This window comes from Antechinus flavipes, chromosome 1 (genome assembly GCF_016432865.1).
Source record: "Antechinus flavipes isolate AdamAnt ecotype Samford, QLD, Australia chromosome 1, AdamAnt_v2, whole genome shotgun sequence".
Taxonomy (NCBI): domain Eukaryota; kingdom Metazoa; phylum Chordata; class Mammalia; order Dasyuromorphia; family Dasyuridae; genus Antechinus; species Antechinus flavipes.
In genome coordinates, this window is record NC_067398.1 from 312745791 (window position 1) to 312766455 (window position 20665).

Below are 20665 nucleotides of genomic sequence, written 5' to 3' on the forward strand. Positions count from 1 at the left end.
GATCATAGAAAGAACGAGATTTTGATGTAAATATGTCAATTGTGACATCATCCTCATTAGAAAAAATCCAATGGAGATAGATTTGATGATTGAATTAGGCAAGCATGAGGACCTCCCTCTGCTCCTGATCCAAGAGCCTAAGAATGTCATCTAGAAACTCTCACATGCAATGCATAATGACAAGATATCTGAATTTGTTAAAATGAAAATGAAAAAACATTATTCAAAATTCCCAAAACTAAAATCAAAAGAAATAAACTTTCAATTGATTTTTTTGTCACTTCTGAAGTTATTAAAACTTAAAAGTGCACTAAGACTTTGGGGACATCTTTTTAAATAAACTTAAAAATAATGATATTTTATTTGCTTTTGTGACTCTTTTCCACCTCTCACATGTCTACATATTTATCAAATGATACTTATATTTTTAAAAATAGTGTGTATATTGTATTAATTCTGCTATCCTTCTTTGCGTAACTTTTCACATTTTTTGCATTTTATTTCTATTACTTGAAAAGATTAGTTTTTCTTTTACTCCCAAATCCTTTGTGTTATACATTATTTCAAGGTTTTTAAATTATAAATTTTAAAAGAAACTATAAATATTTTTGTAGGCATATATATATACATATACATAATATAATGTAATATGTGGATAGGTAGGTTTTATAGATATATATATATATATATATATATATATGTTTCTCTTTTAATATCATCCGAGGATATAATGTTTGAGCTAGCTTTCTGGAGGACCTCAGGACCAACCTTAATCTTGCAAGAGGCAAGAGAGCCACCAAGAGAATGGTCAAAAATGGAATGTCCCATTTCCAGTCCTTCTCAGCCCTTAAAAACATCACTATACTAAGTCCTAAGTATATGTGTATTAAAGAACCATCATTTCATCAATTCCACTGAGTTGACACCTTTCTTGTTTCAAATATACTTCTGCAAAGTTCCAGCTCTCTACACAAGGATATAGTCCTGTCAGTGATCAACTGGATCAAAGGCAGGAAGAGTTCTCACAAATTCCTCTATGAAATTTTGTACCAATTCATACAAAACAACAAGCCTGTTTCCCCACTGATCCACTAACATTTACTTTGAATCTTTTTTATATTTGTATACTTTGATAGATGTGGATTAAATTGTTTTAATCTGGTTGAATCAGGGCACTGGAAAGAACACTATTTAAAAGTCAAGAAAGCTAGATACAAATCGTGGCTCCACTATTTGTTATCTCTGTAACAAATTAAATTTCTGGGCTTCAGTTTCCTCTTCTGTATAGTATAAGGATTGGACTAGGTGATTTATCCAGGTGTCAGTCTTTGATCTGTGAATGTTCTAGAATAGAAACAGCCCTTCCCAGTAACCTGGAATTAGGCACTCCTCTTTTACCCTCAATAGGTGAGCCTCACCCCCCTCCTCAGCTAGTGGGCCACAGGGTGGGCTCAAAGGCTACTGAAAGCTCCAGTGTCCATTCTCGGGGTGTCTTAATTCGTGTAGAACTTCCCAGCTTGAGCAGTGCTAACAAGGCATCATTTCAGAGAGGCAGGCATGGAGCTAAGAGCCCGAGAGACAGGGGACTGGTGGTTGCAATGGGTTATTGGGGAGCAGGGTAATGGGGGTGAGTCACCAGCTATCCTCTACCCATCTTCTCCCCTCCTCTCCTTAGTCAATCAGGCTCCAAACGAGCCTGGGAGACCAAGAGCTAGTGACCTCTCTTCTCTGGCCTTCAGTTCTCTTCAAGTAGAATAATTGTGGTGTAGACATAGGGACTCAACCTGGAATCTCTGGACTTTTTTCAATATGTTAATAATTGGATGTTTCCTTTGTAATCTTCCGTATTTTATACAATAAAAAACAATTTTCTCAGAAGTTGTTCATGGCTCTGCCAAAAGGCTCAATGAAGAAAAAAGGGTTAAAGAGATATAGAAATGGCCCTAGAGCCCTGAAGCCACAAGTTCAAGTCCTATCTCCTGGAAGCCCCAACCTCTCCGAGCTCCTCGGAACTGTAAGAAGGGGATGAACTGCATTGGTGGAGGGAGCTTCCTTCCCCGGGAGTTTCCTCCTTCTCCACACAAGTCAAAAACATTTATTAAGCGCCTAATATGTGCTCAGCACTAATAGCATTGAATGGTCCCATAAAAAAGGCCAGTGTGTCTTTCTCGGGGGCCTCTGAGGCCTTGGGTCAGGGTCAGGTCGAGGTTCGGTTTAGGGGGGACTGGCAGCTGGGAGTGCGCGCCCCTGTGAGTGCGATAGCTGATGTTTTGTCGCCACCTGGCGGCCACACAGAGGACTCTGCCGTTAACGCCGGGAGGAGAGAGGGCAGAAGGGCACAGGCCCTTTCCTCCTGGCCACAGAGCTCCTCCCCCGGCCTCACGCCACGCCTACGCTCGGGCCTCAGTTACATTCTCTCCTTGCAGGGAAGGATTTAGAGAGGATAAGGGGAAGACAAAGTTATCTCCACCCCAATCTCCGCAGCCTCTCCCCTTCCTTCAGCTGAGGCGGCGAGACCACACGCTTCCAGGGGCGTGCCCTCCATCGATGGGTATGGCGTCCGCGCGCCCGCCCCGCCCCTCCCCTCGCGCGTCGCCGTGCCGCTGTACGCGCGCCCGCTCCGTCGCTCAGCCATCTTGATTCCCCTGCGTGAGAGGTCCCTGACGGCAGGAGGAGGCGGAGGTGAGGGCTGGCCTAGGATTGGGGGGGTACGGGAGTGGGCGGGCAGCCTCAGAACCCCCGCGCGGACTGATTCTTGGAGATTCCGGCCCGAGAAAGGCACCTGAATAGGAACATTTAGCGATCCCAAGCCGGAAGAAAGTGGGCCTAGAGCCGAAGACGCTTAGAGATCCCGGGGGTGGTGGGGAGAAAGAGCGCTTGTTAAGAGCTCTCGAGGGGCCCGGCGGGAGGGTGGACCGGAGAGCTTGGCCGTACTCCTAGGACCGTTACGGATGGCCGGAGAGGAGTGCTGGGGTCGGAACGCGTAGGGGGGAGAGAGGAAGGAAGAGCGCGGATAATCCGCAGGTGGGCGCGGGGAGCAAGAGCGGGAGCATTTGGGGATCAGGTCCTCTCACCGAGCTTTGCACTTCAGACACGTGGAGGCTTCCGCCCGCGGGGCAGGGAGAGGGAGCTGTAAGCCAGGGTTTCCTTGTTGAGGCTTCTCGAAGTGAGGTGCCATTTGAGCCGGGCTTTGAACTATAGGACAGACTTAGAAAGTGGGAGTCGGGGGCAGAGGTAGAGTGGGGTGGGGGGAGAGGATCAAGAGGAAGGGCAGCTCTAGCAGTTAGGCGAGAACATCGTGAGCAAAGGCTTGGCTGAGAGTTGGGGATGCACTCAACTTTTCGGGAGCCTGAGATTAGCGCTGGCGAGGATCCCAGCCACATCTTCATTGGCCAGCACAGTGGTTAGAGCCCTGGTTCCAGAAACAGGAGGCTCTGTACTCTGTGACTCTGGTTAGGTAACTTTCCCTTTGTCTCTGTTTTCTCATCTGTAAAATGGGGATAATAATAGTACCCACCTCCCAGAGTGTTGTAAGGATGAAATCAGATAATAATTTGTAAAGCCCCTGGTACATGATGGGTCACTTTATAAGAGCTTATTTTCTTCATTTTGCAGATGAAGAAACCGAGGTTACATTAATTAAACTACTTTCTCTGGGGTCATAGAGATGACAGGTGGCAAGGTTGTGATTCAAACTTAAAGAGTCTCTGACTCTAGATTCAGTTTGTGTTGGGAGTGGAGTTAGAAAGTAGGTTTGGGATTGCAGCAGAGAGGGCCTCAATAACCAGGTTGAGAGATTTGGATAAATTTTTAGACATTTTAATCAGTGGGAAAACTTACCTTTTTTTTTTTAATAAGTAAATTGAAATACATACTATATAAAAAGTATTTTAGGAGCTTTATTCATTTAGAAATGATTCTTTTGGTAATAGTCCACATTTCTTTATTTTTTTCCACCTTTTGCGTTTATATTACCTACATTCACAGTATTTCCCCTCCCCTCAAAGAGACTTATCTCTTAGAACAGAGAATTTTAAAAAAGAACAGTTCTATAATCTACATGTTTAAAAAAAAAAAAAAAAGCTCTATATCCACATATTTAAGAAAAAAAAAAGAAAACTGACCATTGTATAAAGCGCTCTACTCTCATATTCCCCCTTCTCTGCAGAAAGGGGAAAGGTGCCTTATTTTATCTCTGTCTCTGAGCTTGGTCCTACTTCTTATATGGCTTTAAGATGCTCACTTCAACTCTGTGAGAGTGGTTGTGTAAATATGTTCCTATTTTGCAGATGAGAAAATTGAATCTCAAGCAGATTATGACTTCATCCATGGTCACAAAATCTACCTCACAAAATTTTTTGAAGTAAATTAGAGATATATTTTCCTGGTTTAAAAAAAAAGGGGAGGAGTTAACCTTACATTATTTTAAAATTCCTTTTTAAAAAGTGTTTTTCTTTGGTTTTGTTTAAATAATAGCATTTATATAGGGCTGTAAAGTTTTCAGGGTGTTATATTAATCATATGTTATCCTATTTGATTCTTACAATAGGATGAGGCAGGTGCTATTATCATCCTGCTTTACAGAGAGGAAACTAAAATCCAGATAGATTAAGTGACTTGCCCAGGGTCATACAACTAGTAAGTGTATAAGTTAGGATCGCCGGACTCCAAGTCCAGTATTCTATCATACCTGCTGCCTGTCTATCTAGAGAATTTTAAGCAGCCCCTACCTCTAACTTTACAAGTTCTATAGAAGGCAGTGACATCCTTTGTTAGCCTTTGGTTAAGTCAGTGGACTTCTTTAGAAAGATCCTGGACTAGAGGGAGACATTGTCTCTTTCTTCACAGATACCCAGTTCTTGTGGGGAGAGAGCCCTTGATTTGGGGATACTCTTTTCTGAAACTGGGGTGTGGTGGACTTGGCCCTTGAGTACTATGCACTCACCTCTCCCTCTTTAGGCACAGTGAAGGCCCCTGGACCAGCCATGGAGAATTACCAGAAGGCAAGCTCTGTAGAGAAACCCCTGGTCCCCCCAGTTCCAGGTCTGCCTCCAGATACCTTGGAAATGCGGGTCCGGGATGGCAGCAAGATCCGAAATCTCCTGGGCTTTGCATTGGGCCGGCTGGAAAGCGAATCCACCCGGCGAATAGTGTTCATTGGTGCAGGCCGTGCCACAGGCAAAGCTGTGACCTGTGCAGAGATCCTGAAGCGCCGCCTGCCTGGCCTGCACCAGCTCACCAAACTGCACTTCCAGCAGACAGAGGATGCCTGGGTCCCTCTAGTGCCTGAGGCTGGTCTGGACCCACTTACTGTACGCCGACATGTGCCAGCTGTCTGGCTTCTCCTCAGCAAGGACCCCTTGGACCCCAACGAGGGTGGCTACCAGCCTCCAGGTGCTCCTCCTGGTCTGGGACAGCCTTTACCCCGAACCCCCCCACATACTCCTCAGCCCAAGAGGCGACCTCGGGCCTCAGGGCACTGGCAGGGAGGTGGAGGTGGGGTGCGAGGAGAGACCCCCAGGAGGCCCTGACTTCATGAGGAAGTTGGAGTTGGGAGCAGATTCTGAGGTACTCCCCAGAATTGGTGGAACAATACTGAAGCCCCATCGCTGCTTTTTCTGTTTGATTCAGTGACTCTGGTCTCTGGTCACACTGAACACAAACTGTTCCCACAGGTGGAAATGAGCACAGGATGCAGAACAGACATGTTGATGGCTGCTCTGAGGTGCTCTGTGTTTGGTCAAAGAAATACTCTGCCCTTTCTCCCTCAAGAATGTTACCACCAGTTTTTCAGTCTCTTGCCACTATTAGATTCTTTGGATTGTAATGATAAGATTATTTTCCCCAGGAAAGGAAAGGAGGAGTTGGGAATAAAGTTCCATTTGCATTATTTATGAAACCCTTCTCTGTTCCCAGGGGTGTGTGTGTGTGTGTGTGTGTGTGTGTGTGTGTGTGTGTGGTATGTGTAAAAAACACAGGATACTGCCCCTATACCTATTCCCTTAAAAGAACCAAAATCACACAGGAAACTATGGTTGTATGATAAAAGAGTGTGTCTGGGACTACTTGAATATTGAGAGATCAGTGGTGCCAGGATTGGGTAGAACCAGTTTCAGGGGGACAGTGAAGTTTGAATTGGTTCTGGGAAGAGTAGGAGGACTTCAGCAGGCTCAGAGGGTTAAAAAGTGTGGGCCAAAGAGGAAGAGGTGAAAATCAGTGGAAGATCTAGCTACAAGTACTGAGCTCAGGCTGTTCAGATTAGAGGATACATATAGAACAAAAAATAAAGCCTGTGAGAAATAAGGTTAGAAAGGTGAGTTTGGGGCTTTTGCTACTGTGAAGGATTTTGAATGTCAAAAGAGTTTGAACTGTTCTGTAGGCAATGGGGATTCATTGGAAACTCATGGGCAGATTTGAGAAGATGAAAGCTGGGACCCAATTCTTTGAGCATTTTGTGGACCTGGGTTCTGAGATGGGGGGGAGGGAGTGGGTTCTGAAAGTAGAGCTGGACTGTATGTGGTATAGTACAAAATGATTGTTAGGATTTTCAAATCTCACTTCTAATGTTTATTATCTGTATGACCTTGGACTATCCAGCTTTCCTGGGCCTCTACTTCTCATCTGTAAAATAAATAGATTGGAATACATAGCCTCTTGAGGCTTCTTCCAGCTCAAAATCTGGTTCTATGATCAGAAATTGGCATTTCAAAATTTGAGCCAGGTGCAATGCAAACAGCATAATTATATCTCAATCCCAGGGCTGGAGCAGGCAAAGCCTGACTGGTTGTTCTGAATTTGGCCACATGGTGGCAGCTCTGTCTAGGTGTGGTGCAGTTTCCACTTAATTAATCCATCAGCTATTAAGCACTTGTCTGCTGTCCAGACCCCTGTACTAAAGAAATCCTGTGCGGTTGAACGGAGAAATGGGAAGACAACCTTCCTGTCCCCCGAGATGTTGGTTTAGGAATGCAAAATTTCTAGGACCAATGAGAAAATAAGGTCTAAATTGATCCTGGGAGAAGATGATGATGATGTGTATACATGTTCCAGGATGAGAATATATGCTACTGACCCAAGTGATAGGTGGGGGAGTGGAGAAGGCTGACATGGTCATTCTGGGCTACAGCACTCCTGGAAGACTACTTCAAGGGCAAGTAACTTGACCTGGGCAGTGAAAGAAATGAATCGATTAGACTAACTTCCTTTTCTACATGTGTAGTATTCCTGTAGTATTCTCTGGTGTAATCTCTTGCACTGTCCTGTCCCTGCCTCTTGGCTCTTCTCCCTCCCCTGGTTTGGGCTACCTTGAGGAGTGGGGCGGACTAGGCTCCCTGCCAACCCTTCCTATTGCTTTCCGTGGTGCTGAAATCCACAGCCCACTCCAGGGACTGTCTGTCCTCAAGCCTGGATCTTTTCCTTATTCTTGAGACAGGGAAATGGAATCTAAGTAAGTTAGTTTGCTGATAGAGACACACCTCCTATCAAGAAGGAGGGAAAGAAGGCTAGGACCTGGTCTGGAGGGGCTGGAAAGTGGTCATGAATTTCTTGCTACAGTGTCTGTGGGACATTTCTTAAGAAAATGTGACTGGGTCCCGGAAGTTATACAGATGCAAATATATGCAAAGCAAGTGCTGCCCACTTTGTTGCTATGGCAACAGGAGCAGCAAGCAGTTCTTACTACCACTCCCACCCCGGAGAAACTGACTTGGGCAAAGAGGGGCTGGAAACTCCCTAGAGTCTTGTTTACCTGTAAGACAGTTGGAATGGTGGTACTGAAAATAGATCTACCTGGTCATCTGGCCAGCAGACTTTGCTTGGGATGACAGTTGTGACTGAGGGGTTGGGTGTGAGGAGCATAAGGGATGTGTTCTTGGATTTGGCTGTCTAATGGGAAGGAGGAAGTCTCCTATCTGTCATTGCCTGCTGGGAAGCCCAACCTTCTCCACAGCTGCCCACATGTTCCAAATTTTTCCGCTCCCCACCCCCCTTTTACAATAATGTTTATCATCTTGCAGAATTCCCTTAGTGGACACCAAATTACTAAGGTACCCCACTTCCAAGCCTTGCCATGTATTCTGTCCCAGTGTTTCTAAGCTCTCTTTGGAGGAGGTTATTTTGCTAGCTGTCAGAGACATATTGAAGTATGAAGAGAGGAAACTATAACGGGACTTTTCTCTCTTTTCCTACAGATTTCATCCTGTTCTAGACCCTTAGGATATGCCTTCAGGGAAAGGTGTGGGTAAGGGAAAGTGTTGGTATTATTGGGATTGTAGGGGGACAGGATTTGAGTATGGATTGGAAATTGCAGGAATCTCCAGGAAATGGGCATATGAGCTACAAATGGCTCGTTTTAGAGAGAGGTGCCCCTTCCCAACATCCTTGAACAATGTCTTGTACCCATTTACTATTTGGTCTAATTCAAACTTCCCATCCAAGGCTCATGTATTCCTAGCATAATAATATATAGTACCTTGAGATTTGCAAATTGCTTTGCATATATCTTGATTTATACTCACAACCCTGGGAGGTAGGTGCTATATTATTTTTATTTTGCAGATAAGCAAACTGAAGTAGAAGTTAAAGACAGCTTTACCCAGCTGCTAAGTGTCTGAGGCAGGATTTGAACTCTTTTGTCTTCCTGACTCCAGGCCCAGATGCCGTCCACTCTGCCATCTAGTTACCTCATGAATCCTCACAACAACTCTTCTGAATTCCTTCTAAGCCACTCTAAGCACTTCTGAGTCATTTTAAAGGATTTTTTGGGAGTGAAATTTAATTGGATCTTTTCTCTCCCTTGTCCCATATGAAGATCTTATCCCTTTGCTTTTGAAGTCTCCCATGAAGAGAGAAGCCACAAGGCTGCCTTTCTCTCTTTTCATTGATAAGGAACTTTTTTCTTCTGTCTAGCCTTAGTCACTCCTCTTGTAAATTTTATCTGCTATTTTTGCCATGTAGAAAAAAGGTTGAAAGAACAGTCTGGTCTTCAAGGTGACAGTGTGTCTCCTTCCTATTCCCCTTGTGTTATTATAGCATCAGGACAGAAAGCTTTGTGTGAGAGAGAGAAAAGTTGTTTTAGCAAAATAAGGCAGCCATTCTCTTTCCTCAATCTGGAAATTCTAATCCCTGATTCCTCACTCAGTGATTTTTCTTGGCTAATCTCAGGACAAGAGATGGGACTATTTGGAACTGAGTTTTGCACAGAGTGGAGAGTAAAGGGGTAGAGGCACTTAATGGATCATCCCATAAACTTGCTTCCAGATTGTCTTAACTCCTCCCTTCCAGACTTTGGGAAGCCTAGACTGTGGAGGGTCTGGCCCAGTCCCAAGGAATGGAGGTGTTTGTAGCCAGTTAGGACAGGTCTCCCTCCCACCTTCTCCCTACTCCAACTCCCTCAGGAGAAAAAAGCTTGTTCCTGGGAACCGAGATGTTCCCATAGTAGATATATGTTATATGTCCTTTCACTGTTGGGAAGTACTTCCAATGTCTAGCCTTTCAATAATAACCTTTTCTAAGAGTCTTCTGCTTAACTAATTTGACTCCAGAGCCTCTGGGAACAAGAAAACTGTTCCTTACTGAAGTTCATTCACAGTAAAGTGGGGGATGACATGTGTCTTCCTTGCCTTCTCCCCTCTTTTCCTGTTCATTGTCCCCATTCCTATGATCCTTTCCCTTTCTCAAATTATTTGGTTACTGAACTGAAGATGCTTTACAAAGTCATTTGAGTCTTGTAACCTTGTGAGATAGATGCTATTATCTTTTTTTAAAAATATATTTTATTTTATTTTATAATAACTTTATATTGACAGAATCCATGCCAGGGTAATTTTTTTTTTTTTTACAACATTATCCCTTGCACTCGCTTCTGTTCCGATTTTTCTCCACCTTCCCTCCACCCCCTCCCCTAGATGGCAAGCAGTCCTATATATGTTAGATACATTGATGCTATTATCTTTATAGTGTGAAACAGGCAGAGTTTAAGTGACTTGTGTAGGATCACACAGCTAATAAGTATCTGAAGCTGGACTTCTTCCTGACTACAGGCCAGTGCTCTGTCCACTGTATTATCTAACTGCCTCTAATAGTCTATAATAGAATGCCTTGAATGCTAATAGGTGCCTAATAAATATTTGGCAAACTGTTACCTATTTCTTTCATCCACTTCCCTTTGTATTATCTATTTCCATGGGCACTGGCTCATAAGAATAACATTTTATAAGGCATATAAGAAGACACAAATTGAAAGATAATACTCCAGGATCATTAGAAATGTATATAAAGGAAGCCTATCTCAGACTAGGTGATACATTTCTTCCTAAATCATCCATTCTCTTTCTGTTTCTGCTATTGACTTTCACTTTTTCTCACCTTTAGGAATGTGTTCTTAAACTTCTGCCAGACTTATCCTCATATATATGTCTGATTATGCTACTCCTTTGCTCAGAAGTCTTTAGTGGCATCCTATTGAAAGTTAAGTGGATATAAAGCATGCTGCAAAACTTCAAATGCTACATAAGCATCAGTCACATTTTTTTGGAAGAAATCCCCAAGATCTGTTATTTTATAGGTCATTCTTAGTATGGAAATGCCCTACGAAGCAACGTTTCTATAAAGAGCCTTAGAAAGTTGCCTAGGGAACAGAGATTTGCTCATGATGACCCAGCCTTTGTGTATTAAAAGGCAGGACCTGAAAGTAAATCTTCCTGTCTCCAAGACCAGCCCTCTGGCAGTGATAACAGGTGTTATCTCATTAGGTGTAATTTCTGTGGGAAATGATGGTCAGAGATGCAAAGATGCAGCATCTTCTGTGTGGAACCAGATGTTAGCTATATAAAAGAAGTTAGAAAGAGGTGATTTTGTTAAGGATGTAATGGGAGATCCAGGAAACACAAGGACTGAGTAAAGATAGGACTGAGGTAGAAAAGCGTAGAGATCAGAAGGGTAACAATTGAGTTCAAGTGAGTCATCTCTTTGTTGCTAAAATGGCTCTCAAGTTTGAAGGCAGTATTAACTCACAGAATCTTAGAAGGCAGCTAGTCCAGCTCAGATCTGAGCATGGATCCCTTCTACCACATCCTCAAAAGTGACAATTCAGCTTTTGCTTGAAGACCCCATTACTTCCATAGACAGTCCATTCTACTTTGGACAGCTCTAATTATTAGGAAGATATTTTTGAGTAAATCTAAATTTGTTTCTGTTCACCTGGAACTTAATACTAATAGTTCTTAACTGAGGATCAAACATCCCTCATTCTCATCCCTCTTCTAAGAAAGGGGACTTTATTTACTTTATGTCAGTTATATCTCTCATCAGTCTTGTCCAGTCTAAGCATTAACAGTACCTTCAATCAGTATTCACTGTCTGCTTTGAGCCCTTTGCCATCATCTTTGTCCTCCCCTAAATACTCCTGCTTATCAATACCCTTTCTAAAAGATATTTCCACAATATTCCTCAAGTGGGGTATGACTAAGGCAGAGTACAGAAGGATTATGATCTTAGTCCTGGACAGTATGCTTCTGAATGCAAACTAAAATGGAATTAACTTTCTTGGCTGTTATATCAATGTTGACTCAGACAGCTTAACCCACTTTTGTCCTTTAATCCCGCCCCCCTCTCTTTTCCAAACTTTTTCAGACCAAATTATTTCTTTCTATACCTTCCTGTCTTGTGAAGTCAGTTTTTCTAAATCCAAGTGTAAGAGGCTGCATTTGTCCTGATTAAATTTCATCTTATTACATCCAGCCCAACATTCTAGCCCGTTGAGATATTTTTGGATCCTGACTCAGTACCCTGAAATGTAGTACATCTGGGTTTGGTGACTGGAGCTTATCAAGTGCAGCTAGGTTCTTTCTACTATCTCCCTAATTGTCTTGGATTTTGTCATGGAAAACAATTTAGAGTACAAGTTAATAAAAACAACAATAAAAACTCCAACTTAATGCTGCTCATAGTTGTGAGCCATGGCATGGAAAAGCATTGGCTGAGTACCTGGAAAGAAGGTCTTTGTGGAGCAAGTGGGCCTCTAAATGCAACTGTTTTCTCACTTGGATTTTTCACTCATTTCTCATGCCTGCTGTATACTTCTATGCACAGCAGGCAAAGAGTTATACTAGGCTCTCAAATGATTTGCCACTGGTCTTAGGAACAGTTTGTTTTTTAGAAGAGGGGACAGAGATTTCTTAATCTGCTGGTCTATAGTTGGCTTTGGGGTCCAAGACAGGGTGGACTTTGTTTGTCTTTGACAAGCCTTGCGCAATTGCTGGAGAAAGGGAAAATGAAAAAAGGAAAGGTTTTTTTTTTTTTTTTATATTATTATTGCCTTTTTAAATTGAAATGGAAACTTATTCTAAAATGGCCTTCACGTATATCAAGAAAGGGAATAGGTTTCCTCTTTTCTCTCTGAATTTCGGCTATGTATTGTATGTGTTAGCCATTTTATTCCTCCTCTCAAAGACTGTTTTTAGCAGAGAAAACAGAAGCAAAGTAAAAATTGAGTAGCTCTGCTTTGTCTCCATCACTGTTATCATCCCAGGTTTTTTTCAGAAGCAGTCCTGTCTGTTCTTTAATGCTCTTCTCTCCCACTCATCCCCCATATAATTTTTTAAAAATTGCTTTTCTTTTTACTCTCTTCACTCCCCTCTTCTCTTTCCCTCTTTCTCATTACTTCTCTCACCTCCTTTCCTACCCTTCCCATTTGTTTCCTTTCTTTGTCTTCCCTCCCCTTCCTTTTTCTTCCCTTTCTTTCTCTTGTCGTCTTATCCTGTCTCACTAGAAGTACAATAACCACTGATGGACTTAATTCCAATCCTGAGAATTACAGAAGTTTTAACGTGTTTTTTTTTTTTTTTTTTTTTTTTTTGTGTGTGATCGGGGCAATTGGCCCATCCATAGGCATTATCTGCTCCTAGAAGATCATCATTATTAGTACAAATACCCTTGAGGACATGGAAATTCAGATTATAATGATCAAGGTAGAGGTACTATGGTTTTTGAACCACTATGATGATACCAAGTAAAAGTGATTTCTCCCTCTTCAAACTCTTCTTAGCCCTTCCCCCTAAGTCTCTTATAGCACTTCTATGCATACTTATTTGCATATATATCCTTATCCTATTAAATTGCATGCTCTTTAAAAAAAGGGTCTATCATATTTATCTTTGCATCCATGGTACTTTTTAATCAAACAAGACACAGAAGCCCATTACACAAGATAAAATAGATAACTTTTAGTACTTGGAACTGTAAAACTTCTGCATGGACCAAACTAATGCATCTAGGATAAGAAGAGAAGTGGTCAAATGGGAGAAAATCTTTCTGTCAAATTTCTCCAATAGATAAATGGTTAAAGGATATTAACAACTAGTTCTCAAAAAAAAAAAAAAAAAAAAAAAAAGCAAAGAATTCACAGCCATATGAAAGAATGTTCCAAATCCAGAATTAGCCAGATAAAAGAAACACAAACCTTTAGGTTTCACCTCATACTCTACAAATTGGCAAAAATTATTTTAAAAAAAATTGTAACCATCAGTGTTGGAGATATGCATGCTAATGCATTGTTGGTGAGACTGTGAAGTGGTACAACTCTTTTTGGAAAGCAGTTTGGAATTATGCAAATAAACTGCCTTTTACCTTTTGAATCAGAGACTCTGTTAATGGACAACCCCATGGAAACCCTTTATAAGAAGACAGTTTCCTTGTATTCTGAAACATTTATGGCAGCATCTACAATGCCTTGTATATTGTAAGTATTTAATAATTGTTTAATGGAATTGAAAAGGAATCCTCTCCAAATTTCCAACTGAGTCTACTGAATCCAAGACTAGTCAGTTTAGTTATTCAAAGGGATTCCTCAAAGCTATCTTGAGCTATTCCTCAAAAGGCTCTGGGAATGTGTTCCATTTTCAGCCAGCCAATTCCAAGCTCTCCTAATTCAGTAAGACAATTCTCTTCTTCCACAAACTGTTCTTCCAATTTTCCTATTACTTTGCCATCTTTGCCAACACCCAGGTTCCCAACTTCAATGTCAACCTGAATCATCTTGTCATTTCTGCCTTTGTAATGTTTCTTACATATATCCTCTTTTCTCCATCTATATTATCACCATTCTACTTCAGTCTTCTATTGCCTCTTGTCTAGAATACTATAATTATTTTCTACCTTATCTCCCTTTCTCAAAGCCGTTATCCACTCTCCTCCAGCTTCCAATCAGCTGTCAAAGTTATTTCTCTAAAATGTCTGACTCTGCTAACTTCATCTCTCCCTACCTCCATGAATCCTAGTGGCTCCCTTTTACTTCCAAGATCAAATACAGAATCCTCTGGTTTTTAAAGTTCTTCATTACTTGCCTCCTTGCTACATTTCCTTTTTTGTTGTTTTTTTTTTTTTTGCTACATTTCCATTCTTCTAATACTTCTAATACATTCCTCTTCTGCATACATTCTAAAATTTCATTTCTATTAACTTTGAATACTACACTTCATCTTCCATTTCCACTGGCTGTCCTTTGCCGAATTTTTTTCAAAACTCGGATCAAATCCCAGCTTCAGAAGAAAGCCTGTTCCAGTCTCCCAGGCTGCTAATACCTTTCCCTTTCCTCTTCAGACTAACTTCATCTAATGCGCACTTTTTACATGTTGAATCCCTCACCAGAATATGGTTGCCTGGAGACATGGATGGATAGGGGGTTTTTTGGTTGACTTTTATAGTTAAATACTTCACTAACATATTACTATTTCCTTACCTCTAAAATCTGCCTTTTGCATTCTAAGATTCCACAAAGTAGGAGGGGTGAGCAAGTAATTTCTGGGGCTGAGACCAACTTCTCCCCTGCTTCCTCCCTCCCCATTCCCTCTTACTGAAGCTTAAATTCAGACTACGATTTAGAGCCAGACACAGTTTAAACCCAAGTTGCGACTTGGGCTCAGACCCAGCCACAAAGCCAGGCTTGTGTTCAGGGTTAAGCTCAGATCAAATCAGGTTTAGGCCTTGTCTCATACCTAGGCTCAGTCTCAGACATCACCTCAGACTCAGGTTGGGGATCCAGCTCAGTCTCAAACAAGTTTTGGCTCAATCTAGCTCCAGGTTGGATTCAGTGGAAAATTGAATTCCAAACTCAGGCTCAGGTTTAGATTAAGGGTGCAGGATCAGGTGTGTGAGCAGACCCAAACTCAGACTCCAACTTGATCTTGGCCTCCAACTCAGGCTGAGGTTCAGCCTTAAACTAGGAAAAGACCCAGTTGATGGTTAAAAGTGAAACTTGGCTTTGGTTTGAGGCCCAGGCTGAGCCTCAGGATTTTATCCAGTCCCAGATTTTGATTTATGCTTAGACTTGAATTTAGGCTCAGACTCTGAGCCAGGCACACACACGTACCCAGCACCTCCTGTGGCAGCCCATTCCATTTGGGAATAGCTTTAATTGTTTAAAAATGTTGTTTTGTTCTGAAATTAAACACCACTTAAGCAAAATGAATGTTTCATATACAAAATAGGACAGAAAAAAGAAGATTGTAGATGAAACTGTGAATCTCTGTTACATACAGCTAGCTTTTTCTTTTAAGTATATAATAAATTCAACATGTAACTGAAAGTTGTCTCTCTCCATCTGGCTTTCTTATGGTTCTCTGTACATTAAAAAAATGCTTCAATGACCTTTTCTTTTCATTTTTTTTTCTTATTTTGGCAACTCTATCATGTCTCTCGTTTATTCTTATCTTCCTTTCCCTGAAATGAGAAAAATAAATAAAAACAAAAGCCTTGTAACAACTATGCGTAGTCAACTAAAACAGTTCCCCAATTGGGTTGTGCCCACTCTATACTCCCCTACTACCTTTCTGTCAGGAGTTAGGTAGCATATTCTTTGCAAATCTGATTTGTCATTGCATTGATCAGAATTCTTAAATTTACAACTTTTTTTTTCCCTTGTGGTATTATTAAGTAAATTATTCTCTCAGTTCTGGTCATTTAATTCTGCATCAATTCATAAAATCTTCCCAGGTTTTTCTAAAATGGTCCTTTTTGTTATTTCTTAGGATTTTATAGTATTTCATTGCATTCATAAATAAAATCATAATTTGTTCAACCATTTCCTAGTTGATAAGCCTCCCTTTTAGTTTCCAGTACTTTGCCATAATAAAAAATTTATATAAATATTTTTGTACAAATGGATCTTTTCTTTTTTTTTTTCTTCAGGAGGAAGGGGATAATAGGCTTAGTAGTGATACTGAAGGATCAAAGGGAATGTATAGTTAAGTGTCTTTTTTTTTTTTTTTTGGATATAGTTCCAAAATGGCTGTACCAATTCATTACCTCCACCAACAGTTCATTAATGTGTCTGTCTTCTCACAATTGTCATTTTGTCACAATTGTCATTTTCACTAGTCTGATAGTTATGGGGTGGAACCTGATAGTTGATTTAATTTGCATTTATCTAATTATTAAAGATTTGAAAATTTTTTTCATTCAGTCATTGATACATAGCCCTAATTGTCAGTAAGCTTTTCCATGTGTCATATTTAAATTTTCTTCTTTGCAACTTATGCCCATTTTCTCATTTTGGAATCAGTGTCTAGATCTTAAAGAAACTTCCAAGAATGACATGAATCAGTAAATAGGAAAACAATAGATCTTTTTATTTGGCACACTTAAGGGAAGATTTTATTAGGCAAACAGGCAAGTCAGTACTTCTCTGTGACCCAGGCAATTCTCTTAAGACTAGAAATCCCCTTATAGGAGGTTCTTCATGTTGGTAAAATCATCAGTCCAATCCAAAGAGTAATGTGCTTGACCAATAGAACCCCATCTTCAGAGAATGTGCAGCAAGATCTTCCTACAGCTGGTCTGATACAGAAAGGTGTGATATAATTGAGAGGCACTGCCCCATTCTTTGGAACATGCACAAATATCCTGTGAGTAATTCTGGTCATGTAACCAAATGGGCAGTGGATGAACTTTTGATCTTCTCCTGACTGGGATGCTTTCAAAAGGTACTAAATGGACAGAGTGAGTTGCTTCCTCTTTGCTCTTGGCCATGTTCAATGATGAGTTAAGGACAGTTTCAAGCTCTAGCTGTGGGAAAGAGGCCTCAGGCCTTTGTCTACTTACCAGGCCATTGCCAAGTTGCTTCTGTTTCAATCATATATAATCTGTTTGCTTTTGAGTGAAGCAGTGTTGAAGGTTTCCACTACCTTGTGAGCTTCAAAAAGTTGGATTAGTGATGGACATGTCTGAGAGCTAGAGTCTACATCAGAATTGGAGGGAGGCTGAGTGCTGGTGAGGCAACTGCCAAAACCCAGAAGAGTGAATGGCTTTTTTGACCCATCACATCATGGTGGCAGGGGTGTGTACTCATTTATCCATGCCATATTTGAAAAATGAGCTTGATTAGATGTTTTGAAGAAAGTTTTATGTTTGAATCATTCTCCCCAGAGCAGGAGGTGGTACAGAGCACAACTTAAAACTGTGGGTCACAACCTCCTATGGGCGTGGTGGGGGGAGATATTTGGCAATAATAGAAGGTTTCTGAATTCAGTGACCAAAAATTAATTCAAAATCAAAGGTGTGATGAATCTAAGGTGTTTCTGGCAGTGCTTGCCTGTGTTGCATCATACTATTTCACTGCAGCTTTGGTTCTGACTACACAACATGCACACTTTGCACTATACTTGCATGAACACTGCCAGTAACTCCTCAGCTCAGAATTACATATTACAAAATTACAGTATAAAAATTTGGGGGGTGAAAAGGGGTTGAGAGTAGAAAAAGCTTAACAAGCCCTGATATAGAGGAGAGTGTTGGGGGGAAATGCTTTGTAACTTATTGTTATTTCTAGAGGGTAAATATCCTTTCTAAAAACTAATTGATGTCAATAAATTAAATAAAACTGGGGCACTAATAATTGGTGATTGATACTGGGCAAAACATTCTAGAATAGGGATTCCAGGGAATTAGAGAAAAATCATCCCCACCTTCTCAAGGCTCACCCTAGGACTCTGGGAGAATGCTATATCCTTACTCAGATCTATTTCATCATTGTGAGTTGGGATAAGGACAGTCAATTTATAAAGGCTACAAAAGGGGGAAAAAAGTGATAATTTGGCTTAATATGGAGAGAGAGGGGCAAGAGCAACAGAGGAAGAGAACTTGGGCAGTATACCTCCCTTTCACCTCCAACTGGTATCTAAACTGACATCTCCAGATAGGCTAGGGAAAGGCAGAGTTTATATAATGAAGAATGTTGTCAGGAAGCCTTGGGCTCCTTGGACTTCAGTCTTTGCCAGGAAGGAGCAATTCACTATGGTCTCTCAAAGGGCTGCTCCCCAGATTTGTCACCTCATTATTCCAAGTTTTCATGAATCCACCTTTGTTCTGTGTATTCAGGGAATATGAAGATAGTGTTTTGTAGTGGGGTAGTAGTAGTAGACCTTGCCCAGAAAGGTCTGATTTGTTTCTTTGCCTTTAATGTCATAGACCGGGAAATGCCAATTCCTTGGGAAACTGCATGTTTCTAACCTGGAAGGTTCTGGACAGAAAGAGTTTCTATAAGAGGTCTGTGTGTCTGTTGGGGGAGAATCCCAGAGAAGCTGAAAGACAGAAGGAAAGGAGTACAACACAGGAGGAAAAAGCATGGGGACATAGGTGTTTTGTAAGATAAAGACTAAGAGCCTCAAACCATGGAGTTTTTTTGCCGTGTCACTCATAGTTCTGCTCTCTAGGACCAGATAAAATTAGTTTATCCCATTATCCTATGTAACAGTCCATCAGATACTTGAATATTATCAAATATGTGAACACAATCCTTCAACCACTTTGAGAAGTTTGTCTTTTTCAAACTAAACATCTTCAGTGTCTCTGAATGAGCCTCATATAGCATAAATTCAAGGCCCTTCACCATCCTGATTGTCTTCCCCTGAACTCTCTTCTGCTTATCAGTGTTCTTCCTAAAATGTGACTCTCCAAAATTGAATGCAGTACTCTATATGTGTTCTGGCCAGGGCAGGGGACAGTGGGATGATGACCTCCCTAGCTCTGGATAATGGGGCCTCTCAGTGAGCATGAAGAAAGAATTAACTTGCTTTCTTGGCTGCCATATCATGCTGTTGATTCATAGTGAGCTTACAGCCCACTAAAACCCCCAGAGCCTTTTCAGACAAATGCCTGTCCAGCCACACCTTTCCCATTTTATAATTGTGAAACTGACTTTTTTTTAACTCAAGTGTAAGATTATATCGCTTACATCTCATCTTGTTAGATTCAGCCCAACATTCTGACAACTGCAATTTTAATAAGCATGTTATCTCTCCCTTTAGTCACTGTTAATGATGTTAAAAACAACTAAAGGTAGTCTGGCATGGTAGATAGAAAGCTAGTCTCAAGAGTCAGGAAGATCCAGGTTCAAGGTCTGACTCTAACACACATGTGTGACTCTGAGCAAGTCATTTTGGGAGTTCTGTGAGACGAGCATCAGAGAAAGGATGCTGATATCTGCACTGATACAGATACACTTTACTGGAGATCTCTTTCCAAACTCACATGGAATCATTAACGACTTTAGTTGGGGATGGGAAGTGGAATGTCCAGAGCATTCACCCATTTCTATTTCTACCTAACTGTGCCATTGCCCAGACCATTTCACTCCATCTTGTCTACATCAGTTGTTTGATAGATGTTATCAAACCATGTGGTACCTGGATAAATTGTTTTTTACAGCATTCCTCCATAATGCCTAAAACTGTGGTTTAGGAGTGGCAATCAAAAAAACAAATGAAGTTTTTCCGTTCCTTAAAAGGGGGGGGGGGGAAGATTTATTTTTTGTTTTTATAACACATTATATATCTGTTATTTCCAGATATACCCATCCCCCCAAATGAAGACTCCCTTGTGACAAAGAAAAATAATTAAGTTAAACTAGCTGCCAGAGGGATCACATTTGACAGCATATGCATTGCTTGCAACTATAATCACCTATTTCTCTCTTGAAAGGAGGCAGTTAGTTCCTCATCTCTTTCCAGCGTGAGGATTGGTTATCACATTTGTTTGGACTCATTTGAATAGTGTTTTTTTTTTTGTTTTTTTTTTTTTTAATATCATTGCCATAGCGCAGGGCTTCCCATGGTGCAGGCCTTCTATGGATTGGGTCTAATCTTGGGGGCTAATACCTAGAGGATCATTTTTTCTCTTTGGCTCATTATTTCCACAAGAAATTTCCCCCAAGGAAAAAAATCTCCTAATATAGTAGTTGTAAAACTTGTGTCTGGGTTCCCCATGTCTGGGTAAAAGGGGTCCCAAATTCCCATCTCAGTATTCAAAATATTGCATGCAAATTAAGTGTGGGACAGTCTCCTTGTCACCCTAGAGAAAATAGTCAATACTCATAAAACACATGGACTCACAGGAGAACAGAGCAGATATGGAGACACAAAACATCCAGACAGTCCACCAATTCCCTTCAGAAGCCCTGGGGTTGCTATTGGATATCCCAGCCACATTCTGGGAGGTCCCTTTCCCCTGGAGTTCTACAGAATCTTCCCAAGACACATAAAACTACACTGTGGTTTGTTGTTGTTTATTCTCTGTTCTTGAAGAGGATCATGATCTCAGGGAGTAATGCCATGACATGCAAGTTGGATTTAAATGAGGGAGGGCTGAGCAAGGTCACCTGCCTCACTTTCTC

The 20665-nt window shown here is 41.2% G+C and overlaps 2 protein-coding genes across 3 annotated transcripts in view; both read left to right on the plus strand.

The window, feature by feature from the left end:
- The window catches only part of DCTN3 (dynactin subunit 3), a 217646-nt gene that overhangs the window by 34093 nt on the left and 162888 nt on the right, over positions 1–20665 (plus strand). The window lies entirely within an intron of this gene.
- On the plus strand, positions 2403–5890 carry RPP25L (ribonuclease P/MRP subunit p25 like). 2 transcript variants are annotated; one of them, XM_051965834.1, is made up of 2 exons: positions 2403–2682; positions 4960–5890. In XM_051965834.1, the coding sequence occupies exon 2, from the start codon at positions 4986–4988 to the stop codon at positions 5529–5531; it is 546 nt and encodes a 181-aa protein (XP_051821794.1). In that variant the 5' UTR covers positions 2403–2682; positions 4960–4985; the 3' UTR covers positions 5532–5890. The 2 variants fall into 2 exon arrangements, with proteins under 2 accessions (XP_051821794.1, XP_051821804.1); XM_051965844.1 differs by lacking the exon at positions 2403–2682 and adding an exon at positions 3290–3457.

Coding starts and splice junctions, on each gene's coding strand:
- RPP25L (XM_051965834.1), top strand. CDS start 4,986: ATGGAGAATTACCAGAAGGCAAGCTCTGTAGAGAAACCCCTGGTCCCC.